The sequence below is a fragment of the Onychomys torridus genome, chromosome 3 (assembly GCF_903995425.1).
Source record: "Onychomys torridus chromosome 3, mOncTor1.1, whole genome shotgun sequence".
Classification (NCBI taxonomy): domain Eukaryota; kingdom Metazoa; phylum Chordata; class Mammalia; order Rodentia; family Cricetidae; genus Onychomys; species Onychomys torridus.
The window spans coordinates 85,844,971-85,860,085 of NC_050445.1; the positions used below are offsets into that span (position 1 = coordinate 85,844,971).

General features: G+C 46.2%; 1 protein-coding gene across 1 annotated transcript in view; it reads right to left on the reverse strand.

The window, feature by feature from the left end:
- Window positions 1-14,621, reverse strand: part of LOC118580080 (succinate--CoA ligase [GDP-forming] subunit beta, mitochondrial-like) — a 61,694-nt gene extending 47,073 nt beyond the window's left edge. Inside the window, exon 1 of the mRNA XM_036181886.1 lies at window positions 14,489-14,621. Coding sequence (XP_036037779.1) covers window positions 14,489-14,578 — 90 coding nt within the window. The 5' untranslated portion in view covers window positions 14,579-14,621. The remainder of the gene's footprint in view (window positions 1-14,488) is intronic.
- Window positions 14,622-15,115: the final 494 nt, after the last annotated feature.

The window sequence follows — 15,115 nt, forward strand, 5'->3', positions numbered from 1 at the left end:
CCTTAAGAAGGGTTTTGTGACACATACTACAACATGGATGTATTCTGAAGACACGCTAAATGAAATAATCCAGCTAAAAAAGACTAGTTATGATTCCACTTAGCATGTCACAACATGGAAGCTGAATGGAGTACTGTGTGGTCTTGCTCAGGTGAGGTGTGTTTAATGGGCATAGAGTTTGAGTTGGGAAGATGAGTATGTTCAGTAAACATTGGCAATGGGTGTATAAGAGAGCAAGTGAATGAGTGTGTATAATGCCACACAACAGCTCAAAGCTTAAGATAGTCAGCTTTACATTACATACAATTTGCCACAATAAAAGCAGCAAAATAAAAAATAAGCATTCATATTTTTAAGTCTTTGAGGAATATAATAAGATATTAGAGCCACTAAAACATTTGCTAGTCCAACATTCTATCAAAAGAGCAGATCCAGGGTTTCAGATGAGGGTCGGTGTGCAGCACCTGCCTAGCATGCGTAGGCCCTGGGTTCCAGTCTCACCACAGGTCCTTCGTTATCTCCACAAATGTACCAAAGTTTGAATACCCAAGTGCTCTTTTGTGTTAATAATTAATCTTAAACAATAAATGTGATGCCTATTTTAAATTTCAGAGTTCTAGGGAAGAGATTCTCTGAGCCAGAATTCTTCAAGTACAAAACACCTTCAAGAAAGGAACACTGTGCAGCTGCACATTTACTCAGTGGGAGAGTGCTTGGCTAGCACACAAAGGCTGGGTTCCATCCCCAGCACCATGTCAACAGAGCACAGTGACTCACCACTATAATCCCAGCACTGGGGAGTGGCTGGAGGATTAAAATTTCAAGGTCATCCTTGGTTCATGCTGAGTTTGAGGCCACGAGACTCTATTTAATATACAAGAAAGTATCACTATACTCATGGTTACCGTGAGCAAATATATGTCATCATGAACATAAGGGAATGTCACCACTGAATATTCATTCCTAACTGGGGACCGTTAATTAAAAAGGAGATTTAGTAGTTTTCTCATCTTTATATAAAGTTTAACTCAGTAAATTTTCCTCCATATTAAATTACATTTATATAAAATATAGTCATAAAATCCACTTTACAACACCCATAAACACCTCCACATAAACCAGCATCAAACAAATAGAAAAGGATCAGATGGAGGACACTCAGGCCCTGCTCTAGTGAGGCTGAGGTCTAACACTGATCCTGCAGCCCATTTGGACCCAACTCCCCAGGGGGCAGCCACAAGCCTCCTCCTGCCTCAGTTCCATACACTCTGTGAAGCCTAAGGCCAGCTGTTCATCCCTCAACACCAGCTTTGCATCATGGAGACTAGCTGTCTTCAACTCCACCATCTCTACACCCTTGGCTTATCTAATTAACCAAAGAGCACCTTTTTTTTTCCTGTTCATTATTTTAAAAAGTCAGTAAAAAATTCATTTTGTTGTCCTTGTGTTGCTGGCTTTCAATTTTAATGATACTTCACTTTAAAGGCGCTCTAAATCTCAACAAAGAAGCACCCATCATTAATAGTTTATTCCCTTAATCAAAAATAATAAGTCCCAACTTTCTTTGTATTACTTATTAAAGGCCTGAAGATACCTTCAGGCTGGAAAGAGAATGTATATTAAATGTGGTTTATCTGCTTCCTTGCAAAAGAAGTTAACCCAAATAAGTCCTTCAAAATCTAAGGCTGTATCCAAGCAAATGCAGCAGATGATGCTGAGAGAAGGCAGGAGGGGTTTCTTAAGAAAACATGAAGAGAGCTCCATCCGTAAGGAGAAACTATTAACACGCGCTTGTTGAAATGATGATCTCCAGTTCAAGCAATGGTTGGGGTCCAGGATTCTGCCACAGATCACAGGGCCAGACCTCACAGAGAGCCTCTGCCCCTTAAAGTCACTTTCCCACCTGATTCTTCCAGTCCCCTACTTCCTATTAATGTTCCATCCACGTCATGGAGTCTAAAGGACTAGGGAGGAAAGCCAGGATTGCATCAAAGCAGCTCTCCCACAGAAATAAAGTGACCTGGATAGATAACCTGTTTGCTGACAATTATATCTAAACCAATAGTCAACATTTAGTGATGACTTAGGGTTCAGGGCTAGGACTCGAATGCACTAGCTTAGTTCAACTCCAGGAAGTTATGGTAGTAACTCTGCCCAGTTTGCAGATAAGGAAGCAGGGGCCCTAAGAACTGAACTAACTCCACCAGATCTAAAGGCACCAAGGCCAGGTACAGGGCAAATGTGTGCAGCTCATCACTGGCAAGAAGGCAGCAGGAGCACTGTGAGCTGCAGGGCAGCCTGGGCTACACAATGAGATCCTGTCTAAAACCAAGAAGAACAACAAAGACAAAAGAAAGCACAACCAAATCAAGACTGGGATGTAGCTGGGTGATGCAATGCTTGCCTAGAGTGCACATGGCCCTGGCTTCAATTCCCAACACTGTATCAACAATTAGACTACTAAGCCAACAGTTACACAATGTTATCTTTTAATGTACCATTTGGGGGGAAAAAATCACCAGGACACAATGTGCAAAAGACATTTGCATTTTAGAGGCATTGTAAGGCAAAAACGTCAGTCCTACAATAAAATATAAATCTCCAAAATCATAAATATACTAAGCCTTGAAAACAAGATTTGAGCCCAGGCAGGGTGACTCCAGTTCTGGGCTATCCTAAAATTTTGGCATGATTACCTTATAAACAGGGGTCCTGTGTGTTCTCAAACATATCCCAGTCTTAGGAATAAAATGTAAAGCTTTTTACTAATGGTTTGAGTAGAAGGAACCCTCCACCTTACCTTGGAGCAGATACAGGGCTGAAGGGACAACCACCTGCTGCTATGGTAGCCTAAAGAAAGCTCAGCCCAATGGGGAGCCCTTTACTAAGACCTCACAAGAATCCTCTTCCCTAAGAGCAGGAAGTGGAAAACCAAGAGGCCCCGGGTACAGTGAGCTCAGGGGAAGCCAGGGATGCACTCCTGCCCAGTGTGAAGAGTCTTGTCTCACATGTGGACAAGCTCATTTGACCATATGGATGGATGACTTTACAGAGAAATGCTCTGCAAGTGACCAATAAGGCTGAGGCCAGGCACTATAAGCCATTTATTTTTCCCCAGACAAGTCCAATAAAGTCTCTTCTTTCTTATATACAACCAAAGGAACCTTAGGAGGACCTACAACCTATACCCGAGAATGAGAGCAGAGAAAGGAACACCAGGCTGCCCCATTCCAAAGGCCTGGGCTGCTGCTGGAAACAGGTAAGACAGACATGCCCCCTGGGGAGGGCTGCACTGTTTCACTTGGGGATTTTTGTTTTGTTTTTTACACTTTTAAAATCTATCCTGTTTGCAGGTATGTGTGTGGGCCAGGGCACGTGGCCATCCTATACGTGGACAACTTGTGGGCACTGGTTCTCCCTTCACCATGTGAGCCCAGGAAGGTTTGGGGGGAGCTGTGTGCATCCTGGACTATGCTTTGTTCGCTAGCACACTTCTCTTTTTTGCCATTTCTCTTCTTTTCTGGGCCTCTTTCTTTACTGAGGTCCTAACACACACAGCAAACACCCAGGGACAGGGTACACAGTTCCCTGGGCAGGCATATCGAGGCTACTTTATACACAGAGTATAAAGTACACACCTTCTCTGCCCAGGAACAGCAAGCAGTCCTTTGCCAGTTTTTTATCAGATGACTCAGGTCTGGAAGAGGGGCTAGCAATGGAAACCTGTCAGGGAAACCATGGGTCCTATCTAGTCTCTAGCTCTTCTCCCTCCCTCCCTCTTTCCTTTCCCCCTCCCTCTTTCCTTCCCTCTCTCCCTCTTTCCTTCTCTCCCTCCTTCCCTCCTTCCTTCTCTCCCTCTCTCCTTCTCTCCCTCCTTCCTTCTCTTCCTCCTTCCTTCTCTCCCTCCCTCCTTCCTTCTCTTCCTCCCTCTCTTCCTTCCTCCCTCCCTCCCTCCGAGAAGGGTCTCACATATCTCAGGCTTGCTCTGAACTCACATTGTAGCCAAGAATGACCTTGAACTTTTGATCCCCTGCCTCCAGCTCTCAACTGCTGAAATTAAGAGTGTGCCATCACGCCTAGTTTACAAGGGGCTGGGAATGAAATCAGGAACTTGTGCATTAGCCAAGTACTTTGCCAACTGAGTTAGGTCCCCGTACTTACTTTTTTTAATACTCACTTCTCTGTTTATGCCGGCCAAGGACAACTTGCCAAAGTTGGTTCTCTCACTCCTTCCACCAGTGGGTCTTAGAGCTCTAACTCAGGTCAGGAGGCTTGGCACCAAGCACCTTTACCCACGGCACCATCTCACCACCACCTAGCTCTTCCTTTAGTACAGTCAGTCTGTCTCTCCTATCCCCATGGCCCCAGCTAGCCCACATTAATTACCAGCATCTGTAATCCAGTTTTCCAGAGACATCCTAGGTTCTGCCTATGTCACACAGTAATTACTCACAGTGCTCTCCAGTGTCCCAGGCTGAATAGGAACCGCTGGCCCACCCCTTCATCTCCCGTTTCATGTATTTTGTAGATAGAAGGGACTTGTCATTCAATTTATGACACACAAATAATGAAACATTCAGCTTTCAGAGACATTGCAGAGTGAAAAAGAAAAAGAGATGCTAAAAGAAAGATAAAAGATCACACAATGATGCTCTGGGGACAAGGTTTTAACCTGGTAATCTGGTTCCAGTCCTGGATTATGCCTATGATCCTGGTATAATGACTCACAGCAACATACTGGTACAAAAGTCTCTCAGATGACCTGCTTTCCTGCAGCCTCTCACCCTCTCCACACTGCCTGGAACATACTCTAAAGCAGAAAATGGCCTGTGCCACCTGTCTGTCTACAAACCTTCAGTGGCTCACCATTGCCCACCATCACCACACTCGAATGGATCCACTGAATTTGAGCCTATTTCTCTGGCCTCATCTCATTGCCCCACCACCCCAAACTCTACAAGGCAGCCCTGCTGTCTTTGGTGCCTTCACGCTGCACACAGGGGATATCCACAGCACAAAAGCTGGCAGTGGGTTGGGCTGGAGAGACAGACACCTGGCCCTCTACCCACTCATGGATCCCTACCTACACAGATCTACTTCTGTGCTCTCTGCAGGGTCGCCAATCCAATTACATACCACATCAAGTCTCTTCATTTTACAATAAATCATAAGATGCTTTGCCATAATGCGAGGTTACCAGGTGTTTAGAGAATTAAGAAAGGGTCTACACTTGTTTGTACTTTGATCCTGAAAGGGGGAGGTCTTTTGCCTCTCCCCTTGCTAGTATATAAAAGCACATTAGGAATAAACTTGAGGTAACTGGATATTGACCCAGGACCCTCCTAAAGCTATCCTGTGTCTCTTTTTCTCCATCTACATCTATATTTTTTCCTATCTAGCTTTTCTCAATTCCTCACTCCCCGCTTCAAAGACTATTCAACAGGTCAGGGCTGGAGCCCGACACCTTCACAGCTTGTGCCTAAGTGCTATTCCTTCATAATCATCTATAACTAAGCTTGCCATAAACTCAGGACATGGACCAAAGCCTCAACTCAGAAAACGCCCACCCTGAAAAGCCAATTCATTTTTTCTGAACTCCTAAGCCAGCACATCGTGCTAGGTAGCCAGTGGTACCCACTGGGTCTCCGGTCTCTTCTTAGGTGTCTCCCACCTCCAACATTCAACTCATCCAAGTCCAGATGCCTTTGCTACTAACCCCACCCAAGTTATGCAAACATTTCAGAGAAGATCAATGGCTAGGATGGTGTAGCTGAGCTTCCGAATCCCATCTCTGGGATACTGAAGATTCCTAAGGCCTTGGAGGCAAACATCCATGCACCTCCTCAGCCTCAAGTTCTCCACATATGAAGCTGGCAAAATCATTCTTGTCTTACATGAAATCAAGCCTAAGGAAACATGAAATCAGTGCCTGATTCTGAGGTGACAGTACGTGATAAATGTTATGAAACCTAGGAAAAAAATCATTATTACAGATTAGTAAATCCTTTTTAAAAAGGCAAGTCAATTTAGCTTCAAATTTGTTGCAACAGAAATAATCATTGTATGCCCATGATCTAATCATAATGCCAAATGTTTAATAAATCACACTGAATCATTATAGCCACCTATGAGAACTAACTTCTTTTTATACAAGAGTCAAGTTCAACCATCTGTTCTAGATACGACCACAGAATGTATGCCATATACTCGTAGCAACTCTGAGAACATATTATCATGTAAAATTTCTGTGTAATTAATATGCACTAATAAAATTAATTTTTAAAAATAATCATTTGTTCCAGGTTGCTCAGCAGGAGCATTGGGGATCTAGTATCTGAACTCAGCTGAATTAAATGCAGAACTCATGCCTTCTGCTACTGTTTCCTAGATCCCAGAGCAAGAAAGGGGCGGGGTGGGAGGAATCAGAGTCCAGAGGAGTGTGCAGTTCCAGCAGGAGTGTGAGTCAACCCAAATCCAAATAAGCAAAGGCAGAGGTGCAGAGCAGGTAAGCTCTGTGTTCAACTGGAGGGTTCAGCCCTAACTGGACCTTCTCGTGATATGGCTTAATGATTTAACAGCGTAAGGTATTTACTGGCATGAGGCAAGTGACTTCCTGGCACTAAGATTTGCAGCTAGTTATTATGTGACCTCTCTGTGCCTGGGATCCTTTACATTTACAGGAGATGGCACCACTAACCCTTGCCATGATATTGTAAGGCTTAAATTAAAAATTGTCAATAAACTCTTTGCACAGCCTGCCACATAGGAAATGCTCAACAGTTAGTCCCAATTATCAGCTCATCCCTTCTTCTCTAATCTATATCAGCCCTCAGCTTTTTACCTGCCTCTCCCTTGTCTGTGTCCTCCACTAATTCATTAGTCCACAAGTGCTTACAGAACACCTAGCTAGGCAGCTGGGGAAACAGCAATGTGTAAGGAAGTCTGCTCCCATGAAGCTCACATTCTGCTTTTTGTGAAAGGGAATAGGAAGAGAGACAAATAAGATGAGGTGGAGTCATGTGTTATTAACTGCAGTAAAGATAGAGAGAGCAATCACTGGATGGAGAAGGAAGCAGTCAAATGATCAGGGAAGGGTCTTTCCAAAGAATTAACACTGAATCAGAGAGTTAATGAAGGCAGAGCACAGACAGGGGTCAGAGGGAACCCTGCTTCCAGAAGACATCAGCATGTGGCCCAATGTAGGACAGGCTCAACAAGTGTCTCGGACCACAGCTCAACTAAAGCATCACCATGGCAGTGTAACCACTGGGCTACACAACAATTTTGCAATTAGACCACAAACCTTTTGAGGGTAAAGATAGTTCTCTCGTTCTCTTGTTCTCTCTCTCTTTCTCCACTCCACTCCATCATATCTATTAGGTATACTAACCTACTCAACTACACTAATTATCCTAAACACTGGGTTTATGATAAAATACTGAGGGTTTTGCCTTTATGGAACTTAGCATTGGGCACACACACTAGGTATCTGCCTAAAGGATCAGCATTATCCTTCCCTGTGCTCCCTTCTGTGCACTAGAACATTTGCAGTGACAGGTATGCAATCCATTCCCTACTGAAATACCAGCCCTATCACCCCACCATCAGTAAGTGAACTTCCTGTATTAATTTCCAAATTAGTGCAATGCTCTCATTTATGTAAATGTATATACATCAGGCAAAACTTTGCCAACAAGTGACAGAAAGTGCCACATCAAGGGAGGATTCCTACTGAGGAGTAAGGAGGAGAGAAGGACAAAACTCCAGTGTCCTTTCTTTTCATCCTCCCAGTGGACATATTTGAAGGACTTTCTAGGCTTGGTGCCTGCAGAACTTAGCCAGACAAGGGTGACAAAGTTCTGGCTGCCATGGGCCTGTGTACTCAATCATGTTCCCATAAAAGCAGTGCTTCCTTCCTAGTAAACAAAGCCAATCCGGGGCAGGAGCCATCACTCACAGGGCTTCCCCATGCAGGTCAAAAGTTTAGCATCTGAATTATGTGAAATCCAGCATCTTCTTTAGTAGCAAGCATTGTAGCTGTCCTTGGGGGGGGGGGGTGGTTTTTTTTTTTTGGGGGGGGGGGAGAGGCTTGTTTGCTGTTCTTAAAACTAGGAAAAGAAAAGGCCAAGGGCACCAGGCAGACACGGGGAAGCCAAAGCTTGCAGCAGTCTCATGGCTTCGCTTAGCTGGTATAAACACGTGTATAGATCCTTTAGTCCTTCACTTCTAAAACCCACGTACAGCTGGGCAAGGTGACTCATATCTTTGATCCCAGCACTTGGAGGCAGAGGCGGATCTCTGTGAGTTCAAGGCCAGCCTGGTCAACATAATGAGTTTCTGGACAGCCAGGGCTGCATAGTGAGACCCTGTTTCAAACAAACAAAAACAATGCACCCATCTGTTTCCATTGCAAGAAGGAGCAGAGCACTGAGCTGCAACCCTTTTTCCTGAAGTGACCAATAACAGAGGCATGGGTGTGAGCAGTTTCCTTTGACAGTACACAGTCCTCTGGGCTTCATAAAGAACGACACAGCAGTAACCTCAAAGTTAGAACCTGAAAGGCAGTGTCTCGTACATCTGTGCATCCCTTAAAACACAAGCTTCCCTGAACTTCATGTAGTCATCATGAGACAAGACTGGCCCAAAAGGCAACTATACTATACTAAGTGTCATTACTACTGGACTGAGGTTATAGCTCTTGGCAGTGTTTACTGTAGCATGCACAATGGGCTGGGTGTGACCCTCAACATCACATAAAGCAAGAAGTGGTGCATCATACCTGTAATCTCAGGAGGTAAAGTGAGGGTGAACAAGAGTTCAAGGCCAGCCTGAGCTACATGAAACCCTGTCTTCTAAAGGAAAAAAAAAAAAAAATGAAAGAAAGGAAGGAAAAAAAGACATTACTATCTTAAATTCAGCAGCACCAAACAAGACAAATCGGCCCCTGGATATTCATCATGGACATTCTGTACTATATCATGCTACCAAGTTTCATGGCATCTGTGCACTTGGAAGGCTACCTAGGAGCTTTCTACCAGGATTTGGGATTTTGAAAAGAAGTAGCTGGATATGGCAGTTTATGCCTATAATCCCAACACTCAGAAGCAATCCTATGTAGCAAGCTCTCTTGTGCAGCTGGAGTTTTTCTGGTCCTGCCTGGCTCACAGTCAGGACAAATCTCTCTTACTCACCAGTCCCACAGCTGCTCAGACCCAACCAAGTAACTCAACAGAGACTTCTATTGCTTACAAACTGTATGGCCGTGACAGGCTTCTTGTTATCTACTTCTTCTATCTTAAATTAACCCATTTTTATTAAACTATACTTCGCCTTGTGGCTTACATCTCACTTGTCATGGTGGCAGCTGGCAGTGTCTCTCTCCTCACTTCCCAGAATTCTCTTCTCTACTTGTCCCGCCTATACTTCCTGCCTGGCTACTGGCCAATCAGTGTTTTATTTATTTAACACATTTGACATACAGAACATCCCACAGCACTCTTGTCCAACTATCTTTGGATCACCAGCCCCCTAAATAACAACACGGAGACTTATTAATTATGAAAGCTTGACCTTAGCTTAGGCTTTTTCCCAACTGGCTCTTATAACTCAAATTAACCTGCTTCTATTAATCTGTCATCTATCGTGTGGTTTGGTTACCTCGCCGGTCTTCTAGGTGTCTCTCTCTAGATTCCTCTCTTCCTCTCTCTCTGCCCAGAAGTCCCGCCTAACCTCTTCCTGCCTAGCTACTGTCCATTGAGCTCTTTATTAAACCGATCAGAAGGGGTCTTGACAAAGACACTTCTTCACAGTGTACAGAAAGATTCCACAACACTCCTGCTTCAAGGTCAAAGACAACCTGAGCTATACAAGACCACCCTATCTCATCAAACTAAGCAAAAAGGGGAGGCATGCAGTAACAGCAGTTTGACTTTTATTGAAGTGCTAACTGTATCCTCAAACTTTGAGGCTAACCTGAATTCTGACTTCTCAACAGTATGTTCAGCACAGAATTTAAAGGCCTGAGCCTTGGCAGCCAGGCCTGGGTTTTAGACCCAGCAGTTTCCTGTTAATACCTGGGTAATTTTGTGCAAGTCACGTCACCACTAAGCCCTTAAAAACTCCACGTGAGACTCATGTGATTTGGTCTTTGATAACTTGTCACACCTTATTCCCACCTGTTGTGGAATATTATTTTAATTGGGCAAAGTTGTGTTACATTTGTTTATGCTGTGGCATATTTAATTGTGTAAAGGTGTGTTACATTTGTTTCTGCTGCCTTTCTTAACAATGTAAGAATGTTACATTTGTTTTTGCTGCACTTGTTTAATTATGTAAAGATGTGTTGCTGTTTCACCTTGCCCTAAGGTACTGATTGGTCTAATAAAAAGGTGAATGGCCAATAGTTAAGCCGGAGAGGTAAGGTGGGGCTGTCAGGCAGAGAGAATAAATGGAGGAGAGAAGGAAGAAGAGAATGAAGAGAAAGAGGGACATGCCCAGGGCCAGAAGGCAGCAGCCAGCCACTCAGACAGACAGCAGGAAAGTAAGATATACATAAAGAATGATACTAACCCTAAGGCAAAGGGTGAATAGAAACAGGTTAATTTAAGTTAAAAGAGCTAGCCAGAAATAAGCCTAAGGTAGGCCGAACATTCAAAACCAATAATGTTTCCATGTCATGATTTGAGAGCTGGTTGGTGGCCTTAAAAAAAAGAAAGAAAACTAGTACACTACCTCAGGACCTTAGCACTTGATGTCTGCCTGATAACAACCCCATCTCATCTGGCTAGTCCTTTTCATTATAGTGGTCAAATGTCAAAAACTTAGGATCTTACAATAGGGAGGTACCAAATATGTGCATGCATACTGTATAATTTCATTTACACTAACCAAACTGTTCAGTGGCAGTCAATATTGTCACCTTGACAAGACCTAGAATCACCTAGGAGACCAAGCTCTGGGCATACCTGTGAGGGCACTGCTAGATTGCGTGGGGTGGGAAGACCCACTCTAAATGCAGGAGGCACCCTTCCAAGGGTTGATGTGTTCCCAGAGCACATAGGAGCACAGCATTCATCCCCCTCTGCTTCCTGTGGATACATGTGACCAGTTACCACAAGCAACTGTGGCCTTCTCTGCCCCACCAGGACAGACTATTCAAACTGTGAGCCAGAATGATGCCTGCCTGCCTTCCTTAAGCTGCCTTTGCAGGTGTGTTGCTATAGCAATGAGAAGAGTATGCATTATGATTGTGTTTTCAATTAAAAAAATTAAACATAGACCAGCAATGGCAGCACACACCTTTAATCTCAGTACTTGGAAGTCAGATGCAAGCAGATCGCTGCAAGTTCTGGGACAGCCTAGTCAACATAAGCCAGCCAGAGCTACATAGTGAGACCCAGGCTCAAAAGAGAAGAAAAAATTAAACCTAAGGAAAAAAACAAAAAAAACAAACCACTTATCGAACAGGTTTTCTGGGCTTTTGTGTGCCAGCCTGCAAAGCTGTTTATTCCTCATCACGTGGCCCTGTTTGATTTCATTATGGCTTCGTCAGTCCTGGAAAACATCAGTCTTACTATGTAACATCTCTCTCCTTCCTGCCCCTATGTGGTCAAGGGCTCTGCCTACTTTACTCATAACCCCAAGTCCAGGGCCTGGAGCAGACCTCTCTGATAGCGTAGAGATGGCCAAAGACAGCCCCACAAAGGATATAACATATATCCAAGGTCAAAACAGTGAGGTTGAAAGCAGAAGTTAAAAAAAAAAAAAAAAAAAGCAACTTCAATGACATTAAGCACCAAAAACATGTGTCTAACATTAACCCCAGGAAGGGGCATTATTCTATGGGTATTTTTGGGAAACCGGTTAGTTTTGCTTCTAAAAGCAGAAAGTGCATCTTTTATCTTGGCCCATCCACCTATTTTTTTTCACAAGGCCTGGTACAAAGTAGGTCTGGGCCAAGGGTGCCAACAGATTTCTGAGAACACTTGGTAAAGATTCCTAAGTTTGGTGGGGAAAAAAAAAATGAACCATCCTTAATTGTAGTATCTGCTATGACACAGGAAGTGGGTAGGTGTGTATCAAATTAGAATGGTACGGAGCAGGCACTAAGAAAATAGATCCTTAAGTCACGGGCTATGTGCACCTACCTCCATTACCAATTCCAAAATGTTCCTTTAAGAAATGTGTCCTTAGCACCAGGGACTTGCAGTTCCTACCGGTGCAGGTTAATTTTACATGGCACTCCCCAGCTCTCCCCTGGTATAACAGGAACATGAAGGAAACCTTTACTCAGACCTCAGCTCTGCCTCAAACTCTCCGTAACCTTGAACAGGTCGCTCCTTGAACTCAGGACTGGACTCTTCTACACAGGACCACTCGTCAGTGCTCATTTCCAGATCTTGGTCACTGTATATAATTGGTACCACCAAAGAAAAACAATGGGCTGGAAGAGTGAGCTGGCTCAGCAGTTAAAAGCACTTTTGCTCTTGCAGAGAACCCAGGTTCAGTCCTAATTGATGGAATAGTTCAAAACCATCAGTAATTCCAGTTCCAGAAGACATCAGACACCCTCTTCTGACCTTCGTGGGTTCCACAGGTTCATGGTGCACATAAATTCATGCAGGCCAAACGCACAGACATTAAAAAACAAAACAAAACTTTGTTGTTGTTGTTGCTACTGTGGCAGGGCAGGCAATTTTTGAGTTCAAGGTTGCTTGGTCTCCTTAATATGTTCCAGGCCACCCAGGGCTAGATAGTGAAACCCAAACAACAAAATCTAATCGTGTGTGTGTGTGTGTGTGTGTGTGTGTGTGTGTGTGTGTGTGTGTGTGTGTGTTGGGCTCAGAAGCCAGAGCTGTCTTGCTCTAACACTCTCGCCATACCACCTCGTTTCTTGCTGAAGTGGAACCTCCCCATTTCAGCTGGGCTGGCTGGACAACAAGCTCTTGGGATCCACGTGTCTCTTCCCCCCAGATCCGGGGTCACAAGTTCACACTGCCATGCCTGTCTTTTTACATGGGGGCTGGGGATGTGAACTCAAGACTCTCATGCTTGTGGAGCATGTGTCCTTACCACCTGAGCCATCTCCCAGCCCTACTGTCTGGATCTTCTAAGCCTGGTGTTCCCAGAATAACAAGTAAGTACGGAAGCCAAAGTGAATCACCCAGTCAGTGTACTTCTGACCCCCGTCTGCTTCCCAGCCAGTCTCACCTCCAAGGTTTCCAGTACTGGGACAGGGAAGATGACAACATACTGGAGCTAAATGTTCTGTTTTAGATTTCTCTGAACAATCATTTCCTTGTCTTCGTTTTTCACTGCCCTGGGCTCCATGTTTCTCATCAATTCAAACCGACGTGAACAGCACCACCGTTCTTGTTTTTTCTAACACTTAAATAATGAATAGGACTTAGAACACCCGGAGATATCTCCTTACTCTATTATAGCAGGTATCCCCGTGATTTTAATTAGACAAACCGCCATCCCAGTCCTTTACCCACCATCCTGTCAAGTGCCTATTAAGGATATTACAGTATCAAGTATTAACACCTCTTAAATTCCCATTAACAGTAACAGAGAAATGGAATGTCAAGTAATGAAAAGAAAGGGAAAAAAACCAAACTTCACGGAAGTCATAATTACCAAAGCTTAGAGTAACTAAAACAATCATAACTTTTTCTTTCAGTTTTCTTAGTGCCCTATGCCTGCCTTGGTACTGTAAAGCTTTTCCTTCTGGGGGAGTGAGTAATCTAGAGAAAGTAGACCAGTAGCTGCATGACTTCTCCAAGCGTCAAGACCTACAGTTTCCCCGCAAAAGCCCCTGGCTATGGCGAAGCTTGCCATCTGAGGAAGGTAAACAAGAGAGCCACGTGGCGCTCGCTGTTCAGAGTCCAGCACTAAGAAGTCAGTCCCCATGAGGCATGGACAAAGTGGACAGGGTCTGAGGAGTTTTGACACAGGCCGCTCATAGGAGAAGAGGCATCGACTCCCACTTTCCTCCTGGTCCCTTGCATTTCCCTACAGAGAAGCTCAGAGAGGCTGCACAAGCAACAACCTGCAGAGTTCACACTCGGGCAGGTGAGCAGCCCCGGGAGCCGCTGGCTTTCTGGAGCACGTGGCCGGCCGGGCGAGCTCCGGCTTCGAGACGCCCCCAAGGCAGAGCCAGGAAACCACTGGGAAACCTCTGGATTCCGGCAGTGCGAGCGACTCTCGCACCCCGCACCGATGCCAGCGCCGCGTTCCAGTGCCCCGTCCGGCCCGGGTGAGGGGAACGTTAGAACGACCCGGGCCGTGGGGTGCGCACTCTGACCCCCGCGGACCCCGCGACCTCCCGTGGGAGGTGGGCCGGCCGAGTCCTGCTGCACCACGGACGCCGCTCAACCAGCCAGCCGCGCCGCGGGGAGCACGGGGTCGCGAGGGGTCGCCCGGGGCGAAGAGGCCGCCGAGCAGGGGTGCCGCAGCGGGTGGCTCGCGTCGTCCCAGCCGCGCTCACCTGGGACCTGACCGCCAGGAGACGCGGCCGCAGGGCTTGCTCTCGCAGAAGCTTCCCGGCCTGCGCCGCGATGGCCACCGGGGACGCCATCTTAACCAGGAACCTGCGGGGAGGCCGCGACGGGGAGGGAGGGGGCGGGGCGGGGGCGGGAGAGGGGGCGGGGCGGGGAGGGGAGGGAGAGGAGGCGGGGCGGGTGGGAGAGGGGGCGGGGCGGGTGGGAGAGGGGGCGGGGCGGGGGGGAGAGGGGGCGGGGCGGGTGGGAGCGGGCCTTGGCCCAAGCCACAGGAGGGGGCGGGGCGGGGCGGCCCGAGGAGGAGAGGGGGCGGGGCGTAGAGGGGCGGGGCGGGGAGGGGAGGGAGAGGGGGCGGGGCGGAGAGGGGCGGGGCGGGGAGGAGGAAAGGAGTGGCCCAAGGGAGCAGGGTGAGGGAGTTGGGAAAGGCAGGGAATGGGAGGGGCAGGAGGGTAGGGGAACCCACCCACTCACTCCCACCACCACCCCACTCGGAGGCCATGGGGCTTACCAGAGCTTACCACCAACCCCTTCCCTGGCTTCCAGGCCAAAACTGATCTCAGACCCAGAGAAACTGACTTAAACTAGCCCCGGGAATGACAGATTCGAGATTGACT